The following is a 20730-nucleotide window of genomic DNA, read 5'->3' on the forward strand; positions in this document are numbered from 1 at the left end:
TGAAAAATGCTCTGGATTATTTTTTTTCGGGATGTCTCTGTGGTTTTTTTGTAAGATCTAATGTTTTTTCATGGCAGCCTTTTTTTAGTTTGGATAATGTCCACCTTCCTCCGCTCACAGTGTGTGTGTCCTGCATGCTCTCGTGGGCCGATCTCTCCTGTGGTTACGCTGCTGTCTAGTCTATACGTCCCAAAATAACTTGTAAGTTGGAAGGATTTCAATGCCACATGTAAGAAGCTTTCAAGCAGCTGAGATCAGTATTTAGTTTTCTATACGTTTCACTCTGTAATTTTTTTACTGCTCAGTCCAAAAGAGGCATGATTTAAGGATATAAAAAAAATTCATCACACTGCAGTTAACACTTGCATGCAGTCTTGCCAGCGCTTTGAAATTTCAAGAACAACTGTCGTACATCGCAAGAGGTTAAACCTCAGTTTTCCAACCTCGGTTCACCAACGTTATCAGCGAGTGTCCACAGTGCCACTTGGTGCAAATTGCAGCAGGTCAAACTCGGATTATCGTTAACTTTTCTAGAGTTTCATGCAAATGAAGAACAATTAATTGAAATGATACTGAAATCACAATATTCCCAAGTGCAATAATCAAACTGCAGGAGCTCCAATTTTTTTTGATAAATGTAAAATACATGTCAACAAATTATATTTTCCAGACTTAAAGGAACAAGCTTGTTTGGTACAGACAGACAAAAAGTCATTTTTATATTTTTTTAATTATAGTGTGAGGCAAAAATTACCATTCCCACTAAAATCATGACTCATATTTCTCATAACTCATGTTTCTGCGTGTGAATCTGTAATTTTCCTGTTTTACTTTGAAGTTTTGCCCTCATTGCTTCGTGTGAATTTCCCGCCCTTTTCCTGTGTCCACCTGTGTCTTATTGGTAATCAGCCCCTTTGTGTTTATAAGCCTGTTCCCTCCAGTCGTATGTTTCTGGTTTTCTTGTTCCTCGTGTTTTAACTGGTTTGAACTTTTGCTTTTGGTTGTACTTTGTTTAGCCTTTGTGTTACGTTGCTACTTTGTTTTTTGGTGTTTGCACGTCTTGGTTTTTGGTGAAATAAAGCTCGCTCCTCACCTTTTTACCAAAACCTTTCAGCATGCAACTCATCACTGAGGACAGAATAATGTAAAGACGGTTGATGGTCAGAGCTTACAGTGCAGCTATGATAATTAGAAAAGATATGAAACATGTATTCATCAAACACCAGCATACATCCCCTGACAGTTTGTACTAATGCTTTAATAAGAGTCTAAAAAGACACACTCAGTATCTCAACAGGAACTACACAAACACCGGCTGTTCCAGTTTTTGTTTGACACTAGTGACCTTTGGTTAAAGGATATCTTCTGTAACCACCAGTTCATCACACTGCATGTAAAAAACTATGAACAGAAGCTGACCCCCTCATCTGACCGAGGAACCGTCTTCCCATCTGCTTCGGTTTCTGTTCCCTCGTGGTTCTGACTCTTTAATGGGAAACCCGTCTGTTCTTCAAGCACCTGAAACACTTCCTGACCAAAGTTGTTCAGCCAAGGAAACAAGTGAAATCCACCTCGTACACTGACAGAAATGTGACTTTGAGGGCTTTACAGCTCAATTCAAAGAAAAACACTTGTTAAGAATACAGTGTCGGAAACAACAGCAGAGAAGTTGTGATGTTTGTTTAGTCCTCTACCTCGGGGACGTCACCTCAGGGACCGACGGTCTGCTCCTGGCAGAGCTTCGCCCTGGAAAACACATCAGATGAATGTAACATGCACATTGTGAAGTGCTCAGGCTGGAGCAGGGAACAGATTTAGGTCAGCAAGTCACATTTCAGGTAGATAGAAAAACAAACTAAAGGTTTCTTTATTTCAGGTACAACATCAATACATTACATTATAAACGCTGGAGTTAATTCATCATCAACAGTTGACATTGAGCAGACACGAGGGAAAGTCTCCAAATCTGGAATAATGCTGCACAGGTTTTGTGCGTACACGTTAGCGTGTGTGTTTACTTGTTGAGATTGTGGGTTCAGTGATAAGCAGCAAACTTCCATCGAGCTTTAAGGTGCTGTGTCTGGAGCGTGGCCTTTTTTCTGTCAGCAGCAGGTGAGAGTTGGTGTTTTCTTCCTGATCGTGGCAGTGACACACCTGTGCCATGCACCTTATACTTACAAACAGTTGGTTGTGCAGTTCGTATTGGGACCTGAAACTACTTTGAAATGGCTCCAAGTGACTTTCCTGACTTGTTTCAGATCAATGCTGAGCTCCGTAGACTTGCCCATTGTAGTGTTTTTGACCCATACGTAAACTTGGGTCTTGAGACAAAATTTGGCCTCAAGGTTTCAAGGCGATCCGAGCTCGCTATCACTTTCTCCATCTCTGTTTGATTCCTGAAAGGTTTGCAGCTACTCTTAATCATCACTTAGCAGCGTCACCAACACGAAAGTGGTGCCTCGTTAAGGCGTAATAAACCTTTCTGGCCCAGGTCGTGGGTGTGATTTATACCTTTAGCTCCCAAAACCACAAGGCCAGTTATTTTACTCAGCTACTTGCCTATTTTGTCAGTCAGCCATTTTAGACAGATATTTTACAGGGTGTCAGATATTTATAATCAAAAACAGTTCCTTCATACTGCTGGTAACTAAGTTGATGAGTGCTGTGAGAATTAACCACATATTTTTGGACTGTAAATCCAAAGTAGTTAGCCAAAAGGTTAAATGCTCTGTAGCGCTGAGGAGAGCTTTCCATTTCCCTTGGAAGTTGGACATTATACCTGTGAAAACCAAGATGTACTTGCTCTTCTGAGTTTGGTGATTTATTAACCAAATAAAGTGACAGAAGTGCTAATAAATGCAGCAGCCATCTTAGATTTTTATGAATGGGGCTAAGGAGGTTTTGTCACATTACACTCATTTAATCCGTTGTCTATTTAACAAAAGACTGTTTAAAGCAGCTCAAACTAGAATGAGAGGATGAACATGAAACATTTGGTTGTTTAACTCAAGCAGACGTTGTTCTTGAACCACAAAGCAGTCAAGGTGGAGCAAACCGTGTAAACCCAACATGTGGATATCCTGAAAAGAGAGGCTCAACTTTTAGAAAGTCTTTTCCTCGGCAGCATCATCCAGCCCGTCTTCTTTCATCAGTCTCTTTCGGTTGGACAAATTTAATGCAGCCTTTAATTAGCTACATCTTTCAAGGCAATTGCAGGAGCCCTGAGGAGGAGGTTGGCCTTGAAATAAAGCAAGAAGAGAAAAAAAAAGATGATTGAGGAGGAGGAGGAGAGAGCGAGAAGGAGGGAGAGAGGTGGAGGGGAGCTTGTTTCAGTTTGCAGTGATCGCTCATCCAGGAGCCTGTTCCACTCAGGGATATTTGGATTTTTTCGGCCTGGATGCTGTAGCTCGGGGTCGGGCTCTCTCTGATTTGTGAGGACGCTGCATGTCTGGCATCCAGACATGGACCCCTCGTTACGCTCTAGGATTACCGTCTGCCTGGTCATCGCCTTGGCTCAGGCGATCGCCGTGACCTGCCAAGAAGATGCCAAGAAAGGTGAGTGACAACCGGACAAATCTGACTTTCTCCTGCTGTCCTCTGACTGGTTTTGATACCTGATATGTTGGAGTTGCTGACAGGTTTATGCAAAAAGTGGAAAAACAAAAGGGGTCACAAAAATACGTTGGCTTGCTTGTGTTTCTGTGGGCGTTTATGGTGAAATAAACATGTATAAACAGTTCGTTAAATAACTGGAAAACTTACTTTTTTTCACATTTGTTTTATGTTTAACTCTTGACACCAATGTTTCCTCCAGATTTTCCTCCTTTTAAAGATTTATGATTGGCTTACCAAGCCCTGACAACACATTTCCATCTGTATTTTCTTACGAAAGTGACGTGTTTTTGCAGGTGTGTTTGTGTTTCCCATTCCTTGTTTATGATATCTCTCTTAGGAAGTGGGTTTGGGAAGTTGCTCATCTCTTTCGTGTTTTAAGGTTTTAAGTGAAACTACTCTGCCTACCAAGCAACTGGACCGCACTGGCCTTGTGGTTTTGGGAGCTAAAGGTATAAATCACACCCACGACCTGGACCAGAAAGGTTTATTACGCCCTAACGAGGCACCACTTTCGTGTTCGTGACGCTGCTAAGTGATGATTAAGAGTAGCTGCAAAACCTTTCAGGAATCAAACAGAGATGGGGAGAGTGAAAGCGAGCTCAGATCGCCTTGAAACCTTGAAGCTAAATTGGCCTCACAATGCCGAGACTGAAACGATTTCTCACAGACGGAGATGTGGCCGAACTAAAACAAAATGTCCCAGTGGATGTGATCCTGGGTCAAAAATATCTTCCCCCCCTACAGGCTGCAGTGCTCACTAAAGCATGCGTAGGGCTGGCTGGGCTATTTCAGTGCGAGGTCGAGGCTGAATGACGGGGTTTTGGGTGCCACGGCTATAATGATGTGGCCTCGCAGATGGGACGGACAAAAGCAGGCCACTAATTTTGGTCAGACTTCGGGCCAGAGGCAGACAAGACACACCCAGAATGAAAGGATGCTGGATATGAAATATGCCTTCGCTCGCCTCCATCCAAGTTCACCTCCAGTGAAGCAGCAACAGAAGAAAGACTTACAGATGTCCAGAGATACTTAAAGGTTATGACATGTGTAGTGTCTGTTTCTGGGAATGATTATGTGTCTTTTCAGTGCTGAACTCATTCTTGATCGACAGGTGTGTCACTACAGGCCAAACACTGAGGAAGAGGTGTGATTCAAGCAATGAAAAGTTGACTCTTGTTCATCCAACAGTGGAATATTACAAAAGACATATATAAAAAAATAAAAAGTTAATTAACAGTCATAAGTTTAGTACAAGTAAAGAAATATGTAGGAGTTTGATGAGAAGATCCAGTGGCAGACTCCAGATGTTTGAGGGCCAGGGGCCAAAAAATAAAAGGGGCACCAACTGTATGCGGTGGGGCACCAGTGCACAGGAAGTCATGAGTGAAGATCAGGCACTTCAACAAGTTATGTCCACCAGTGACAAGATCTATATCACTCTCTTGACTGTATGCTAAATAAGAAGCTTTTGCCAGCAGTCGTTAGCTTAGCATAAAGAGACGAAGTCCCGCCCTTTCTTCATGGGACCGTGGTTGATGGCAAGAGACACGTAATTTTTTAATCTTGCTTGAACTGTGCCATTAGTTTCACATATGATGTTAGTCAATTAAAGATAATTTTACAAGTTAATACAGTCACAGTTTATTGTAAAGATAGGTAAGTTTTAGTTTAGTTTTGTGTGAAAAGAGTCGGTAAGCTACATCGTTGCTAACATGCAGCTAGTCTGTCGGCGTTATCTGCAGTTATGTGAAAGGAAAATTAGTCAATGAACTCACAGGAACGACTGTACATGGATTTGTTGAGCGTTAAACGAGACGTCACTTGCGCGACAAACTGCGACTTTCTCAAGTTTAAAAATGATCTCCCTATAAAGAATTAGGGTAACAGCTAACCCTAACAGTGAGAAAAGGGCTCGTGTCATCCTCACAATTAGCTTAGCATAAAGAATGGAAAAGGGTGGTTAGCCTGGTTTTTGTCAAATGGTAACAAAACCACCTGCTAGCATTATTTCCTGGTGCATTAACACTCGCAGAGCTTCAGCTAACGTTAACGTTTTCCCATCGCCTGCAGTAATTTTGCTAAGCTACGCTAGCAGGCTGTTAGCAGTATCCTAAAGACATGAAACTGGTATCAATCTTCTCATCTTACTCTCGAAATTAAAGTTTTTTTTGGCTTATTAGACTTCAAGATCAATCTGCATGTGTCACTTGTTACATATTGGTTGAAACACGAGTAATTAATCAGTCCAGGAAGTGAAATTACCCACTAATTGACACAAAAATGGTGAAGATTAAACAAGCATACCTTTCTGTAGCTTCACCTTTTATCTGCTGTCCTGTCCCATGAATCATCTCATCACTTGTGAGAGTCCCGAGTGTCATTTAAACCTGAATTCAGACGGTTTGTTTGTTTCAGAGACGAGCATGTCGGTTGTTGTTGTGAAGGAAACAGATTTACGACCTCGGCTGTCAGCGTGTTAAGACGATGAGTGGCCATTTTGGTGTTTAGCATGCTGTTCTTGGCTCTGAGTATGAGAAAGTGTGTTTGTTTGTATGACTTTAGATGGGAGGAACTGAAACAGGCAGACTTCAGTTTATCTGTATCTTACAGGGTTAAATAAGATGAGACAATATTGGATTTAATGGACTATCAATCGGGGAATTACTGCAGTGATTCCCAACTCTTAAATAGTTTCAGTTGAAGGATTTAGGCCTGAGGAGGTGAAAGCATCACATATTCTGTCAGCAAACAGCAAAAATTACCTCTAATTTAAGTTTTTTTCTTGACAGAAATAGAAAAAATAAACATAATTTAGTGTTTTTTGTGATTGTCTTATAACTTGGCTGTGAAATAGTTGATGAAAAATGCTTATTAATCATCTTTTGACCCGTCCTGGGACCCCCTGGGGTGCAGTTTACGTGGGCGGACTGTTGTTTTATAATAAACCTGAGCTGAGGAGGTTTTAGGCGTCTGCAAACCACAAGGTCAGAGAGCTGCACGGACAGTTTCCACTTAAAACGAAGGCCTCACTTAGTCATGATAATTGCTCTCATGCTCTAAATCCAAGCTATAATCACATTTAAATGCCTACAAAATATAGTTTTGGGTCGAAGGAGGCTGTAGGTTGTGAGTTTGTTGCAAAACTTCTGTGTAGAAAATCAGAAACAAGAGCTTTTCTTTAAAAAAAAAAAAGGCAGAAACAACCTGCAGCTCTCAGATTTAGTAGTTTCCTACATGCTGCAGCCTGCGAGTCGCTCCTCAGGGTGAAGCGGGTCGGGCCTCCGGGTGTGGCACCGCTCTGCTCTCCCAAATAAAGGCGAAGCCACAAGTTCTACCCGAGCCCAACGTATAATACAGCCACTGTGGTTTCCCCTGAAATAACTCATGCTTTTGAAAACGGGCCTCTCTCGCGGGGAGAGGCCCCACCACATAATTAGTACTTACAGCAGGACGTCACTAAACGGCCTGAGTTAAAATATGCTCGCGGAGCTCGTAACAGGTGGCTATATTTGATTTTTTTCCCCTTTTCTTTTTAGATTTTACAATTTTTCTTATACTTTTACTTATACTGACAGACAAAAGAGGGCTTAGGGTTTAAATACTCACCAGTAAGGTCTAGATTGACAAAAATATCCCTCTTAATTACGTTTTTAATGCCTTTTAACACATTTTTTCCTCAAAGAAATGTGCTTAAATGAGTTTAACAACAGCTGATGCAGTTTATCAAGTCTAAAAATCGTATTTTTACTTGACAGAAACATTTGCTTAACCCTTTTTTTCTCACTCAACATGCATTTGCTCCAAAAAACAAATAAATGACAGGATTCTGGGTGCACATCTCTGCATGCCTCTTGATTACATGACGTATAGATAAATGAATGTTGTCTACAAATGTGAAAGCTATACGTCTCATCTAGTGTCAGACAGACAGAGATGATTACATACTTTCTTACAGTACAGACACATTTATGGACACATTTACAGCCAGGAGCTGTCAGACTCAACCACAGTCTAGTCACTGATTGAGGTGCCTTGCTCAAGTGCAGCTCAGTGGCAATTTGCCTGAAAGCGTTTCTTTACTCGAGGACATCGAGTTCTCTGAGTGACAGAGTACAAATACCCAGTTACAAGTAAAAGTCCTGCAGTCAGAAGAGTACAAACGTATTAGCATCAAAATAATTGAAGAAATGCTCAATTTCAGACTAATTCATATATTAATGATGCATTAATCACTTTAATGCGGCAGCTGTCAAGTTCAGTTTAACATTTGCTTACACATTGCCCCTTTAGATGCTTCTGGGACATCATAATTTGTATATGATTTATGTTTTGTGTCAATAATCTAAATTAAACAATATCAAATACATGTAGTGGAGTAAAATGTACAATATTTGTATAAAGGAGCAGCATGTTTCATGTTTCTCTGTAAAATATTGAATAAAATGAATGAAGTTTGGTGAGGAAAAAAAATGAAAATGAAGCAGCAGCAGCAGAGGCTGATGTATATTCTCAATGCAAACACAGCTGGATACTACATTTCCCATGATGCAGCAGTTTCAGAGTAAACCTGTGGAATTTCCCCGTGAGGTCGGCAGCAGCTTCGGTTTATTGGCTCAGTGTAATTTACGCCTTTTTAATTTCACGTCTTCATCTGAAGTCTGTCGCAGTGAAAACTGAAAACAATACTTAGCTTGTGAGCTGAAGAGAGAGATGAGGCTGGCACTCTTTAACTTTGTATGACAGTTATCAGAGGTGGAATTTAACTAAGTACAGTTATTATATTGTACAAAAGAAGGTTTTAAAGAAAATATATGTTGAGCTTGTTCACTGTGATACAGGAAATAGTTTAAATGAGCTTTTTCTTTATGGAAACTGCCAAAATAAAAAGTATAGTATATTGATAATAATGAGATCATATTACTTTCACTGCATCTCCTTTTATTTAGTTATTTTTACTTAATTAATTTACAATACAGGACTTTTATGTGTAATGAAATATTTTGCCATTAAAAGAGAATTAAAAAGTTAGTAAAAAGTTTAGGAATAAAAATGCAAATAACAAAAAAATTAACATTTTTCTATTTTAACATTTTATTTACATGTTTATTTCTGTATATATTCATTCATATATTTTAAATATATATATAATTACACATTTACATATTTATTTTGCATATAAAATACTTTTTTATATAATTTTAAATGTTCTATGCATTTTTATATCATGTCATTTTATTTATTTTTAGGCTATCCCTTTATTTTTCCTTATTTTCTTCAGTATAACTTCATCTCTTCCCTCAGTAATTTGGCACACGTATGATGCTACAAGATTATACAAATAAAGAAAAAGAAGATAATTATGGATCTTCATTAATGTCCATATTTACATGTTAATTAATTATTTCCACTCAGTTTATTGGCCCTCCTGTGACTCCGTAGATCATCTCCATTGAAGATATCTTTCCACTCCCATACAGATAAAATAATTATCTTTTATGATCACAACTTTAATTGAATATAAAGCTGATTTTTACATTAAATTTTAAAGGTCACAGAGCCCCAGTGGCCTAATGGATAAGGCACTGGCCTCCTAAGCCAGGGATTGTGGGTTCGAGTCCCATCTGGGGTGGAGTGTTTTTGTTCTGATCCAGCTGTTATTACAAGAACAATAGGCCCACACATGCTTGGATGTATTCATGCATGAAGCCAGGCTGCATAGCAATGTATGGCTGCACCCTAATGGACAAAAGTGGGAAGTGCAGCTAGATTTTCATGCTGTTTTAATTTTTTTGTTAGTTTGAACGTCATGTTTCATGTTTTCTTGTGATTAGATTGTTTTTACACCCACAAACAAAAAAAGTTTTCCTTCCATCCTTCCATAAATCTGTTTTATGTACTAATACCTACGAATGTCTCCAACACACAGAAGGTGTTTCATGACCTCTGGAGCATTTTAACGAGGTGTTCGTGCACCGTTTACCGTTGCTGCTCTTGCTTGACTCAGACAGCTGCACAGAAAACGGGCAGGTCTACTCCAACAATCAGATATGGAGCCCCGAGTCGTGTCGAGTCTGCGTGTGTGACTCGGGGACGGTAGTGTGTGAGGACGAGGTGTGTGAGGAGCTCAGTGGCTGCCGGACGGCTGTGACTCCGGAGGGCGAGTGTTGCCCCGTGTGCTCGACAGCAGCACCGACTCTCAGTACAGACACTGACGCTGCAGGTAAATGGAAATGAACACTGGATACACCTTCAGCTGTCTCTTTCAGCTGGTGCGAGGCATCATTATGGGGTTTTTCTATCAGTATGATGAGGGAGTGTCGTGGAGACTGTTTGTAGTCAGTTGTAAGATATTTAAAGGAATAGTTTCATGCTGATGGAAAGTCAGATGGGCTGTGTGCAAAAGCTTTTAACTTTTAGCAGCTATACTGAAGAGTTCGTCTTCATGAAAGGGTGTAAATAACCTACAGATGGGCGCTGGATATGCATTTTTTAGGTTTCGAGCTACTTCAGTTGACGCTGTTTTGCTGCAAAGCTCCAGAAATGTTTAGTGGACTTTTTCTTTAACATATCTTCACGAAGTAAAGACACAAAATCTCTCAGGAAAATGAAGCCAGACTGTCTATCTGCTTCAACACCTCCATTTTAGACTAAACGAATGAATAAACTTGTGTTTTTTCTTGGGTTGTTGGTCATCTCTACCGTGAGGATGCTTGTCTGTTTGCACCTTTAATCTTTTTAGTTTTTAAGTGCTGGAAGAGACACGTGAAGTAAGTCTTTATTAGTCTGTACTGTTAATAATGGTCTTGGCACATGGTTGGACCTTGGTTTGTTCAGAGTGGTATAAGTGGTGCTGGTATTGGTACGTACCTGTGTGGCCGTGCAGAGAGTTTTTACACACAGGTGATGTTCCTTTGATTTTTGAGTCTGACCTGAACTAGAAGGATCATTCCTGCTCTCGCTGAGCTTTGCATCCACGTTTATAAAAGCCAAACGTCTTGTCTTTAAACAGGAAACACAGCTGGGTGCCGTGTGGTCAGTCGACGCCAAGTTAAGGTGCCACTGGTCAAGTGTTGACTCATGAGTGCCATACGCTGTCATAAACTGTGGTTCAAGTGTTACTTTAGCCATTTCTCTTCCACCACAGACTCCACTGAGGAAACCAGTTTTCCCATCGCTGTGTTTACAGGTTTTTTAGCAATTACAGACCCACAAGAATCATGATTGTGTTTCTTGGTTTTAAACTTCTGGATCGGCGCCACTGGAGCAGAAGCTTCGACCATTGCAGAGCTAAAATAGACCAGCTGTTATTGTGACTAGTCTTCTTGTTTATTACAGTAAGAAAAGAGGAACTTGTGATACCTTAAGAGCTGGTTTTACTGTTTGAAGTAGCTGTGAACAGAGAGAATTACGTTTTTCTTGGCCGTCCTTGGAGAAATCGTTTGATACAAGACATAGAGTGATAGCGCCATAGTTTCCATGATTGAAAACCCCATAATGATGTCCAGACTTCACCAGCACTGCCAACTGAAAGGGTCTCAGCCAACAATACTGACGTCCGTTGCTGTTCTGTCTCATGAAGATACCTGCACAGAAAACGGAAAGACCTACTCCCACAATCAGATGTGGAGCCCAGAGCCGTGTCGGATCTGTGTGTGCGACACGGGAACTGTGGTGTGTGAGGAGGTGGTGTGTGAAGAGCTCAGGGGCTGCCAGACAACCGAGGCCCCCGAGGGCGAGTGTTGCCCTGTGTGCTCCACTGCAGCACCACAGCCTCCTCGCACGGACAATAAAACTGGTAATAAATATTTTATTGAACCTGGCGGAGGAGATTTAAATGTGGGTCTGTACGTTCCATAAATATCCGCATTTATAAATCCACCTTCAGGGTATTTATGTGGATTTTTTATGTGGTTGTTACTGTCAGATAATAAAGATAAATGACAATCATAGCTCTTTGTTACCTTTTAACATCTGGTTATTGCCCAAAAGTCCTTCAATTTCTTTACGATTGTTGTGTTTCATCCCAAATCTTTTCCTGTCTTGTTGTCTTTGGCATCTATTTTCTAAAGTTGTGTTGTTGTAACATGTGTGATACAAGTTTTTACTCTATTTGGCACAAATTTTAAGATGCTTTCACTGAAATGATGTTCTGAATACCCATTGTGAATTGTGACCTGTGGCCTTCAGACAGTACAAAACATCCTTATGGTATTGAAAAGACAGAATTACGATGTTGGTGATCACCCCAATGGTTTCGAGAGACTAAGCTAGGTTTGCGATAGATATGAGATCAGAAATGGTTTAGATGTGCATTGCATGGAAGTCTTTTTACCCTGTCAGTGTAATTTGCTAAAGATGGATTAAGGCATTTTTTAATTCCCTGTCTCTACAGTGAACACCAACCTCTGAGCTAGAAGACAATTTACCCTAGCCTTTACCTGGTTTCTAACCTTACAAACCTAAACAAGCTAGCAGAAGTTACCTTTTCTGTTTGCAGGGATTCAGTTATTTTAATGCCAGAGTGAACAACTTCCCCTGGTGCTATTCTGAAGAGCCACGATCGCTGCAAGGCTGCAGATCGTTTATCTCAATTTCCAGGTGTGTTATATTGGATTTCAGCAGATTAAGGATCCCAATTAAGGGTTTAGCAAACAGTAAACTGGAGCAAAAGACTGAAAAGAGTGCCCCCTTTTCTATTTATTCAATCGATTACCAAGGAAATACAAAAAGAACCTATAAACACCTGGTCTCATGCCTTTTAATGTTGTTTTACACCGACTACCAGCTAACAGAGATCGACTCTGGGCACTGATGTCAGTTGCTGTTCTTTCCCACAAAGATTCCTGCACAGCGGACGGCAAAGTCTTCTCCAACAATCAGATATGGAAGCCCGAGCCGTGTCGAATCTGTATTTGTGAAATGGGGTCGGTGTTTTGTGAGGACGTGGTGTGTGAGGATGTAGGTGACTGCAAGACCACAGAGATCCCCGAGGGCGAGTGCTGCCCAGTGTGTTTGGCTGACGCTCAAACTGGTAAAACTGGAATGTAAACCTGCATATTAGTCTACGAGAACTTCTTCTGCAGATGCATCCTGGTTTTTCTCTTGCAGTGTTTGATTTGACTCCAGCAGTCAGACGATCTTTCCATCGTTGTCAGAACTGCTGGTGCTTCTATATCATCTTCCTCCCAGCCTGAAGCTCTCGCCTTCAGGCGCCATCTTGTGCACACGACCTTGAGATGTTCATGTTATTTCTACAATATTGTGTTTGGAGTTTCCCTTTGACTTTATTCTCAGTTTGCAAAAAGGAATACATTGAAGTTTTGCCAGATAAGATCACTTCTCAACCGGCTTTTGTGCTGCAAAAACTCTGGTAGTGATTTCATTTGACGGCCATTTTGGGAAATAATGAAGCCGCTACCAACTTTTCTGCCACGCAAAAGGAAGTTGAGCAAGTAGCTTATTTACCAAATAATGTGTATTCCTCTGGGAAATTGCTGTGTCATGTTTTTTATTGCACTTTATATGCACTTTTGATAATGGTAATTGTCAAATTTAATTTTAATTGCACTTATTATGAGTTGCTTTCCCTTTCAGCACAAATTAAGGCTCAAATTGTGGGAATACATTTTTAAATTAATTGTTCCTTTTTCAAAATTGTCGACCTTTTAAAGCCCCTATGTGTTGGATTTTAATATTTGTGACTTTGGCGACTCCTAGTGGTCAAATTATGCAGTGAAACCCATCGAGACACCGAGATTAGAGGGTTTGGAGGACGCTAAAAGCTACAAAACAAATCTCGACATAGGGGCTGGCATGAAAGATTAGCATGTTAGATAATGCTGTAAGAATTTAAAATTTAGTGTTTAAAGAAAATAAAATGTTTGCCAAGAGTTAGATGAGTAGATCAATACCTCTCTAATGTCTGTATGCTAAATTTGAAGCTACAATCAGCAGCTAGTTAGCTTAGCATAAAGACAGGAAACACAGGAAAGGGATAGCCTAGTGCTGGATGCAAGTCTGACAGGCGCTGTCGTATCCAGGCCTAAATGATAGATTAAAGCAATTAACAGCTTTTATCTTGTTAAGCTAAGCTAACTAGCCTCCCTTATAACATCAGATTTAGCATACAGACAAGAGTGTGGGTGGTGTCAATCATCTCAAAACTGTTGGCAAGAAAGCAAAAAATTGAACAAAAAAATGGAAATACATTTTGACTGTTAACATTCATTTCTTAAGTCCATCAGATATTAATTAAATCCCCCTGTTTCACAAAGATACCTGCACAGAAAATGGAAAAGTCTACGCCAACAACGACATGTGGAACCCGGAGCCGTGTCGGATCTGTGTGTGCGATATGGGGACCCCCGTGTGTGAAAAGGTGGTTTGCGAGGACCTCGGCGACTGTGAGAAAACTGTGATCCCAGAGGGCGAGTGTTGCCCCGTGTGCTTGTCTACAGCTTCAACATCAACTCCCAGCGTGGACCCCAACACAGGTAGCAGTTGTGTTACAATCCTGCCATGTTTGCGGCCTAGCGTGTGCTACTTTTTTAAATATTCAATCTTTTTCTGTCCTCCGTTTCAGCTGCTGATGAGAAGATAAGTGAAAGCTGCACGGTCGACGAGCAGGTCTACGGCCACAACGACATCTGGAAACCAGAGCCCTGTCGCGTGTGCGTCTGCGACGACGGTGTCGCCATCTGCGACGAGGTCCAGTGTGAACTGGTGGCAGACTGTGAGAAGGTCGTCACCCGTGAGGGAGAGTGCTGCCCCGTGTGCGACAGCTTCGCCAGCGCCGGCAGACGGATAGGTGAGAGGAACAAACAAGGGACGTTACTGGATGTGATCGTTTACCTGCCAAACGGGGACCGTATTTAGACTATTAACTTGATTTTATGTTAATTTATTATGAAGTCATTTAAAAGGTCAACAAGGGACGTTACTGTACACGATTCTGTACCTTCCAAACAAGGACCTTATCTAGACAATTACATTTATTTGACTGTAATTTATTATGAAGTGATTTAAGAGGTCACCAGGCTGAAAAGCAGTATTTAATTGCCCTGTTTGGTTTTAAGTTTCAGTTGAAAATCAGCAAAAACAAGATTTAAAATTGTTTAATTGTCACTTTAATCATATTTAAATAGTCTTTTTGTATAGTATTGTTCATGATAATGATGAATGAGGTAGTTTATAGTAGAATACTGAAAAATTACAGGAATTATTTATGTTTAGGAGGGTATATCACTGTTAAGTTTATATCTAATTCACTTTCTTTTTTTGTGTGTGTGTCCCAAAGAAATCATGGGCTTCAAGGTAAGTTATGATTAATTCTGACATGGATTTATATTTAAAACAAATACACAAATGATTGTTCTTTAAATTAAAATATATTGTTTATGTTTTTTATAGGGAGAGCAAGGTGAGCCAGGCGATATCCCATATGTAAGTAATCTCACTAAAATAAATTGATTATTAAACTGTGTGTGAATTTAAGGACTTGTTCTATTTTATATACTTCTAACACTTAATTTGTTTTTTTCTCTCAGGTGGTGGGGCTACCTGGACATTCAGGACCCCAGGTGGGTTTTAACTGCTTTTAGCTGACAAAAGGCTTTAATGACAGACCTTATAATAATTCCTAGTCACTAACTTGGACACTAGAGGGCACCAAAGATGAGTTATGATTCAAAAAAACCCTGCAAACTGAAGGAGGTTGATATAGTATAATAACTGCAGTATAGGTCAGTGTTGTTAACCAACCTGCTTTGTAGAAAAATTAAAAATATGCATTTAATGTTCTGTGCAAAACAATTATGGACCTTTAAGTTTATTTTACAGCAGTATGAAGACCGTGGCTTTAATGGTTATGTACAGAAAATATCATGTATGAAATATTAATCATCTCTTATATTTATGTTTGTGTTTCAGGGTCCTCCAGGAGGTCAGGGACCAACTGGACCAAGAGGCTTTAAAGGCAGAAAGGTAAGTCTGAAGCTGACACTTTAAATCTACAAGCCAACTGCTGGCGATGACACCAATTTATTTAATATAAATTCATCAGTATAAAAATAAACTGCACATATTAATTACTGTCCGATGGCCAAGTCCAGTGGAGACGAATGTGTTGTCGCTCATTAATCATAATTCCTATAACCCCTGCAGGGCTTTGCGGGGCCTCCAGGAGTCGACGGAGAGCCCGGTGTGCCAGGAAACCCAGGAGAAGCAGGACCCCCAGGCCACCCCACCCACCCTGGGGTGAGTCAATAAACTTCTGCACTGTCTTAAAACAGAAAGTTAGAAAGTCAAACTTCTCCTCTACAAGTGTTTTAGAAATGTCTTTTGAATCATTTCAGGGCAACTTAGTGTCTCAGATGGCTGCAGGTTTCAATGAGAAGTCTAGTTTCGCCGGGATGGTGTCAGGATCCAGGGTGAGCACCGCAACAAAAACACTTAAACTTTATATTTTACATCTATGCAAAGTTAGAAAGTTTTCTATAATATACGAAATTTAAAGTGTGTGTGATTGATTTTGTTTTAGGGTGAACCAGGAGCACGAGGACTTCCAGGGACGCCTGGATCAGCAGTAAGGAAACATTTAAAGGCTTTGATAAGATTCAATGTAGAAATGCATTAAGTCCCTCTTAACAAAATGTCTTTTTGTGTGCAAAAAACTGACGTAATTAGTAGCTTTGAAAGTAAGAAACATTGTTTTTACCATCATTATTCCTTCTGACTGATTGCTAATTGTTTTCTCTCTGTTCAGGGTCCACCTGGTGGTCAGGGAATTCCAGGAGAGCCTGGAGATCCAGGACAAATGGTAGGAACATTTTCGTTCCTCACTTTATATATTTTATATTTTAAATTTGATGCTCATTTTCACACAAAGCCTCTTATGAGAACCTGCTACATTTAAATGTATAAGAGCTGAAATTTGAAAATCATATGTGAGTTGTGACGGTGAGTTGTGTTTGTTCTCAGGGTGAGCCGGGTCATCGAGGACCAGACGGGCCTCCGGGAAAATCTGGACTTGATGTGAGTCTACTCCAATAAGTCTTCCCGTGCTAAAACAACATGGTTTTAATTATTTTCTTAAATTGTATTACTACCTTATTGTTTCCAGTTGTGTTTGCAGAACTCAATCAGAGTAAATATGAGATAAAACTCCATCAGATCAGATATTATTCTGTTACAGTTTCAAGTACATTTCATTAATAATACTCAGATACTGAACGCACAACTTTAAATTACAATAAAGTATTTTTATAGTGTGGTATTACTACTTTTAATGCCTTTTCCACCACTAATTAGCTCTAATTATTGCATACTGAAGCAGTAGTATCCTGATATAGTTGTTATCCTTAGCATTATTATTAGCATCAGCATTACAGTAACTGGATTGAATAGTCTGAGTGATCATGGTTAATAGGGTAAATGATTCCTGTTTGCATAATAATCAATAACTTTTATAATCTGTAATGATTCATCAATCATTATCTTTTTTACGGCTCAGGGAGGACATGGACCTGCAGGAGCTTCAGGAGAACCAGGATACCCAGGATCTGCGGTAAGCAGCCGTCTCCCAGTGCTCATATAAAACAACATGAAATATAATATTATTAATTTTAACAACACAATCAAGCCCTGATGAAACAGAGGGGGTGTAATTAATTTCGCATACATTGCTACATAAATCTAAGTGTGAAATTTATTTTTAAAATGACAAAATAAGGAGAAAAGGTGACAGTGCACTTAAAAAACAAAACAAGTATAACCAGATACAACCGTTCACACTGACATCTAGTGGTTCTGAGCTGAAACAACAGCAGGAAGCTCAATGTCAGAGCTTGAAAAAGGATCAGGACTAACCTCCATCCAGGGAATGACAGGAAATCATAACAAGAACTATTTAAACTGGTAATTATTACTGATTTGATTATTTGTGTGAATGCAGGGTGCGAGAGGATTCCCAGGACTTCCAGGTCATCCAGGTCTGAAAGGACACAAGGTAAATCACACTGATACCTATCAATGCATGTTACTTGATCAAAACTTATGTAATAAGTTATATATAATTATATAATCTTGTAAGAAACATGAAGAACTGACTTGTGTTAATCTCCAACAGGGACATGCTGGTCTTCTTGGGCCAAGAGGTGAACTTGGAGCAGTCGGAACCAAGGTACGAATCTGTCGTCTGACTTTATGATCCTCAAAGGTGATGATAAAACAGATCAAACTTAAATGACACGGTTCATTAGAAGAGTTCTGTGTGAAAATAACAAAATGGAGTACCTAAAATCATGAAACTGCTCTATTAACTCAATGAAACAACGCCCAACATATTGAAGTTTCTTAGACAAGTGCTCTACTTTGTGGAGGACGTGGTCGGAGAAAAAAAATCACAGTGTTGAGTCAAGGTGAAGGGTTCGATCAGTGACAGCCCTCCATTCCTGGCAATATCATCATCACTTCGTCTTCCTTATTCAAACACAAGAACATCCATGTCCAGTGCAATTTGTGCAGGCCAGGAGTAAAGCTGCTGTCTTCTGCAAAGACCTCAACTTCAGATCTATAGAGCCTTTCTCTTTGTGTTTTTCAGGGTACATCTGGTACTCCCGGTGGAATGGGTGCTCCAGGTCCACTGGTAGGCGACACATGCAGTGAACACACCACCAGAACTTTTCATACAGACTCATTCACTCAGATACTGACCCTGCTTGTGTTTTTTGTTTCAGGGACCAGCGGGGATGCAGGGAGAGAGAGGCAGAGCTGGACCGACTGGTCCTGTGGTAAGAAAACAAAATATTTGTATGAAAAAATGGTGCAAAAATGTAAAATGGTGTTTCAGGACTGAGAGATTTTCTTTCCTCTTCGTCTTTCAGGGAAAACGTGGTACAGAGGGTCACGTTGGCAAACCAGGTCCTCTGGTAAGGACCAGATAATACAAAGACACTGAAGTTGAATCCTGAACAAAACAAACTGAAATGACAAATTCAAATGTTGTTTTGAATATTTAACAACATGTCCTTTAACTACAGGGTCCAATGGGAATCTTGGGAATGCCAGGTTTTCCTGGAGGCCCCGGAATGAAGGTGAGGTTTTTGATAGATATTTAATTTAATGTTTAATATTAGTTTTTGCAATAAATGAAAGATTTGAGATGAAGATGAAAGTTTTGTCTCTTTTAAAATGAGTGTTTTTCTTATGCAGTCTTGACTTGACATTATCATGTTTTACCAGTATCACTTCTGCTCTTAGATTTCAACAAAACACCTCGAAAATCATTTTTAAAAGTTTTTGAATTTAAGGTGAGTCTGTTGTCCATTACAGGGTGAAGCTGGACCGACAGGTGTGAGAGGAAGTGGAGGACCACAGGGACCCAGAGGGGAGGGCGGTCGCGTAGGACCACCAGGACCATCAGGACAGCAGGTGTGTTACGATAACATCATTCTCTCTTTTGTTGGTGTGTTCGGCTTTTGGATTTACTATAAACTAATATTTATTTTTTAAACAGGGTGCTGGAGGGACTGATGGAGGTCCAGGTGCCCGTGGACAAAGTGTAAGTGTTGTCGTAAACCAACTTTCAGCATACTTTTGTCTGTTTTTAGAAAATCTGACTGATCCGTCTCCTTCACAGGGTATCGCAGGTGTCCAGGGCCCAGCAGGGCTGTTGGGCCCAGCCGGCCCCCCCGGCCCCCAGGGAACCACAGGAGCACCAGGACCAAAGGGACAAGTGGTACGAGCGCTCATCTAATTTCCTCTTTGTTTAAATATATGTGTGTAACTTTGTGGCTGATGGTGCTTTCAATTGCACACTGGGAGCTTTAATGTTTTGTCTGACCTTTACAGGGTGATGGTGGAGTTCCTGGATTCAAAGGAGAAGCTGGATTCAAGGGAGAGAGAGTAAGCTCGAAATAAAATCCTTTGACATCCTGAAATAAAGACGCTTCAAGTTAATTTTACTGTTATGTGGTCGATTATTGATTGTTTGATCGTGTTAGGGTGACCATGGAACTCAAGGTCCACTGGGCCCAATGGGAGAGGACGGGAAGCGAGGACCTCGTGGTGACGCTGGATCCATCGGTCCTCAAGGACCTCCAGGAGAGACAGTGAGTCAACTTTTATTTCATCTTTACGACACTTTAAGCATAAGTTTCATGAGCTCAGAGTCAGAACATCACATTTTCCTTCATTTGTTGTAGGGAGCTCCAGGAAACAGAGGTTTCCCCGGTGCAGATGGTTTACCAGGACAGAAGGTGAGTTGACTTAATTCTGAACTACTGCGATCATCATCCAGAGCACAGTCTTTTCTGTGCTTTTAAACGTTTGGTGTTTTTCCAAACAGGGAGCCCAGGGTGAACGAGGACTGTCAGGGTCGACCGGTGCCAAAGGTTTACCTGGAGATCCAGGACGTAACGGAGAGCCAGGATTAACCGGAGCTCGGGTAAAGCATGTTGCTATGTTTTTGCTTTGAAGTAGTTCGGACATGATTAAGCGCAGGTTTTCTGAAGCTTCACCAGAACCTGAAAGAAACCTCACAAACAGGACGTAAATAACATAAAGAGAGAGAGAATTGCTCAAGATTACGTTGCAATATCTATATAGATACTTTTGAGGAGAAAATCCAACTTCAAAGGTACTAAAGTTGTTCTGTAACTGTGCGTCTTATCTCACAGGGTCTGACAGGACTAATTGGCGCCCAGGGAGCAGAAGGAAAGTTGGGGCCAATGGTACGCAGAACTTTTTAATCACATCACTCATCAAGGATTCCTTTTTATCAAAACAACCAAGTAAGAATTCAGTCATTCATTTCTTTTTCCGTCTTTCCAGGGCTTAGCAGGAGAGGACGGCAAACCAGGCCCAGCTGGCTCGACTGGAGGAAGAGGTCCAGCTGGACAGATGGGCCTGCCGGGACCAAAAGGCTTCACTGTAAGTATATGTGCAACTTTTAATCTCAGGATTTACAGAAGCAAAAAAGCCACAGATTGACAGTAATTCATAACAAAAGATGGTAACGTCTTTGTGTTCCTGTTGATTTTCAGGGTGATGCTGGAAAGATTGGAGAGGCCGGCAGCCCCGGGCCTCCAGGTCAAAGGGCAAGTCACTTTCCATTGA

The 20730-nt window shown here is 40.6% G+C and overlaps 1 protein-coding gene across 3 annotated transcripts in view; it reads left to right on the forward strand.

The window, feature by feature from the left end:
• Positions 1-20730, forward strand: part of col5a2b (collagen, type V, alpha 2b) — a 36851-nt gene that overhangs the window by 8208 nt on the left and 7913 nt on the right. Inside the window, exons 1-30 of one of the 3 annotated variants that reach the window (XM_084346733.1) lie at positions 3351-3555; positions 12455-12646; positions 13890-14108; positions 14198-14422; positions 14912-14928; positions 15025-15057; positions 15162-15194; positions 15544-15597; positions 15778-15870; positions 15969-16043; positions 16154-16198; positions 16379-16432; positions 16594-16647; positions 17126-17179; positions 17567-17620; positions 17741-17794; positions 18215-18259; positions 18351-18404; positions 18498-18542; positions 18654-18707; positions 18946-19044; positions 19130-19174; positions 19253-19351; positions 19465-19518; positions 19617-19724; positions 19818-19871; positions 19961-20059; positions 20292-20345; positions 20446-20544; positions 20658-20711. In XM_084346733.1, coding sequence (XP_084202859.1) covers positions 3462-3555; positions 12455-12646; positions 13890-14108; positions 14198-14422; positions 14912-14928; positions 15025-15057; positions 15162-15194; positions 15544-15597; positions 15778-15870; positions 15969-16043; positions 16154-16198; positions 16379-16432; positions 16594-16647; positions 17126-17179; positions 17567-17620; positions 17741-17794; positions 18215-18259; positions 18351-18404; positions 18498-18542; positions 18654-18707; positions 18946-19044; positions 19130-19174; positions 19253-19351; positions 19465-19518; positions 19617-19724; positions 19818-19871; positions 19961-20059; positions 20292-20345; positions 20446-20544; positions 20658-20711 — 2313 coding nt within the window. In that variant the 5' untranslated portion in view covers positions 3351-3461. Of the gene's footprint in view, positions 1-3350; positions 3556-12454; positions 12647-13889; positions 14109-14197; positions 14423-14911; positions 14929-15024; positions 15058-15161; positions 15195-15543; positions 15598-15777; positions 15871-15968; positions 16044-16153; positions 16199-16378; positions 16433-16593; positions 16648-17125; positions 17180-17566; positions 17621-17740; positions 17795-18214; positions 18260-18350; positions 18405-18497; positions 18543-18653; positions 18708-18945; positions 19045-19129; positions 19175-19252; positions 19352-19464; positions 19519-19616; positions 19725-19817; positions 19872-19960; positions 20060-20291; positions 20346-20445; positions 20545-20657; positions 20712-20730 lie in introns of those variants that run through there. The other 2 variants (XM_084346734.1, XM_084346735.1) reach the window with 2 other exon arrangements.

The sequence above is a fragment of the Pagrus pagrus genome (genome assembly GCF_965226575.1).
Source record: "Pagrus pagrus genome assembly, chromosome: 24".
Lineage (NCBI taxonomy): Eukaryota > Metazoa > Chordata > Actinopteri > Spariformes > Sparidae > Pagrus > Pagrus pagrus.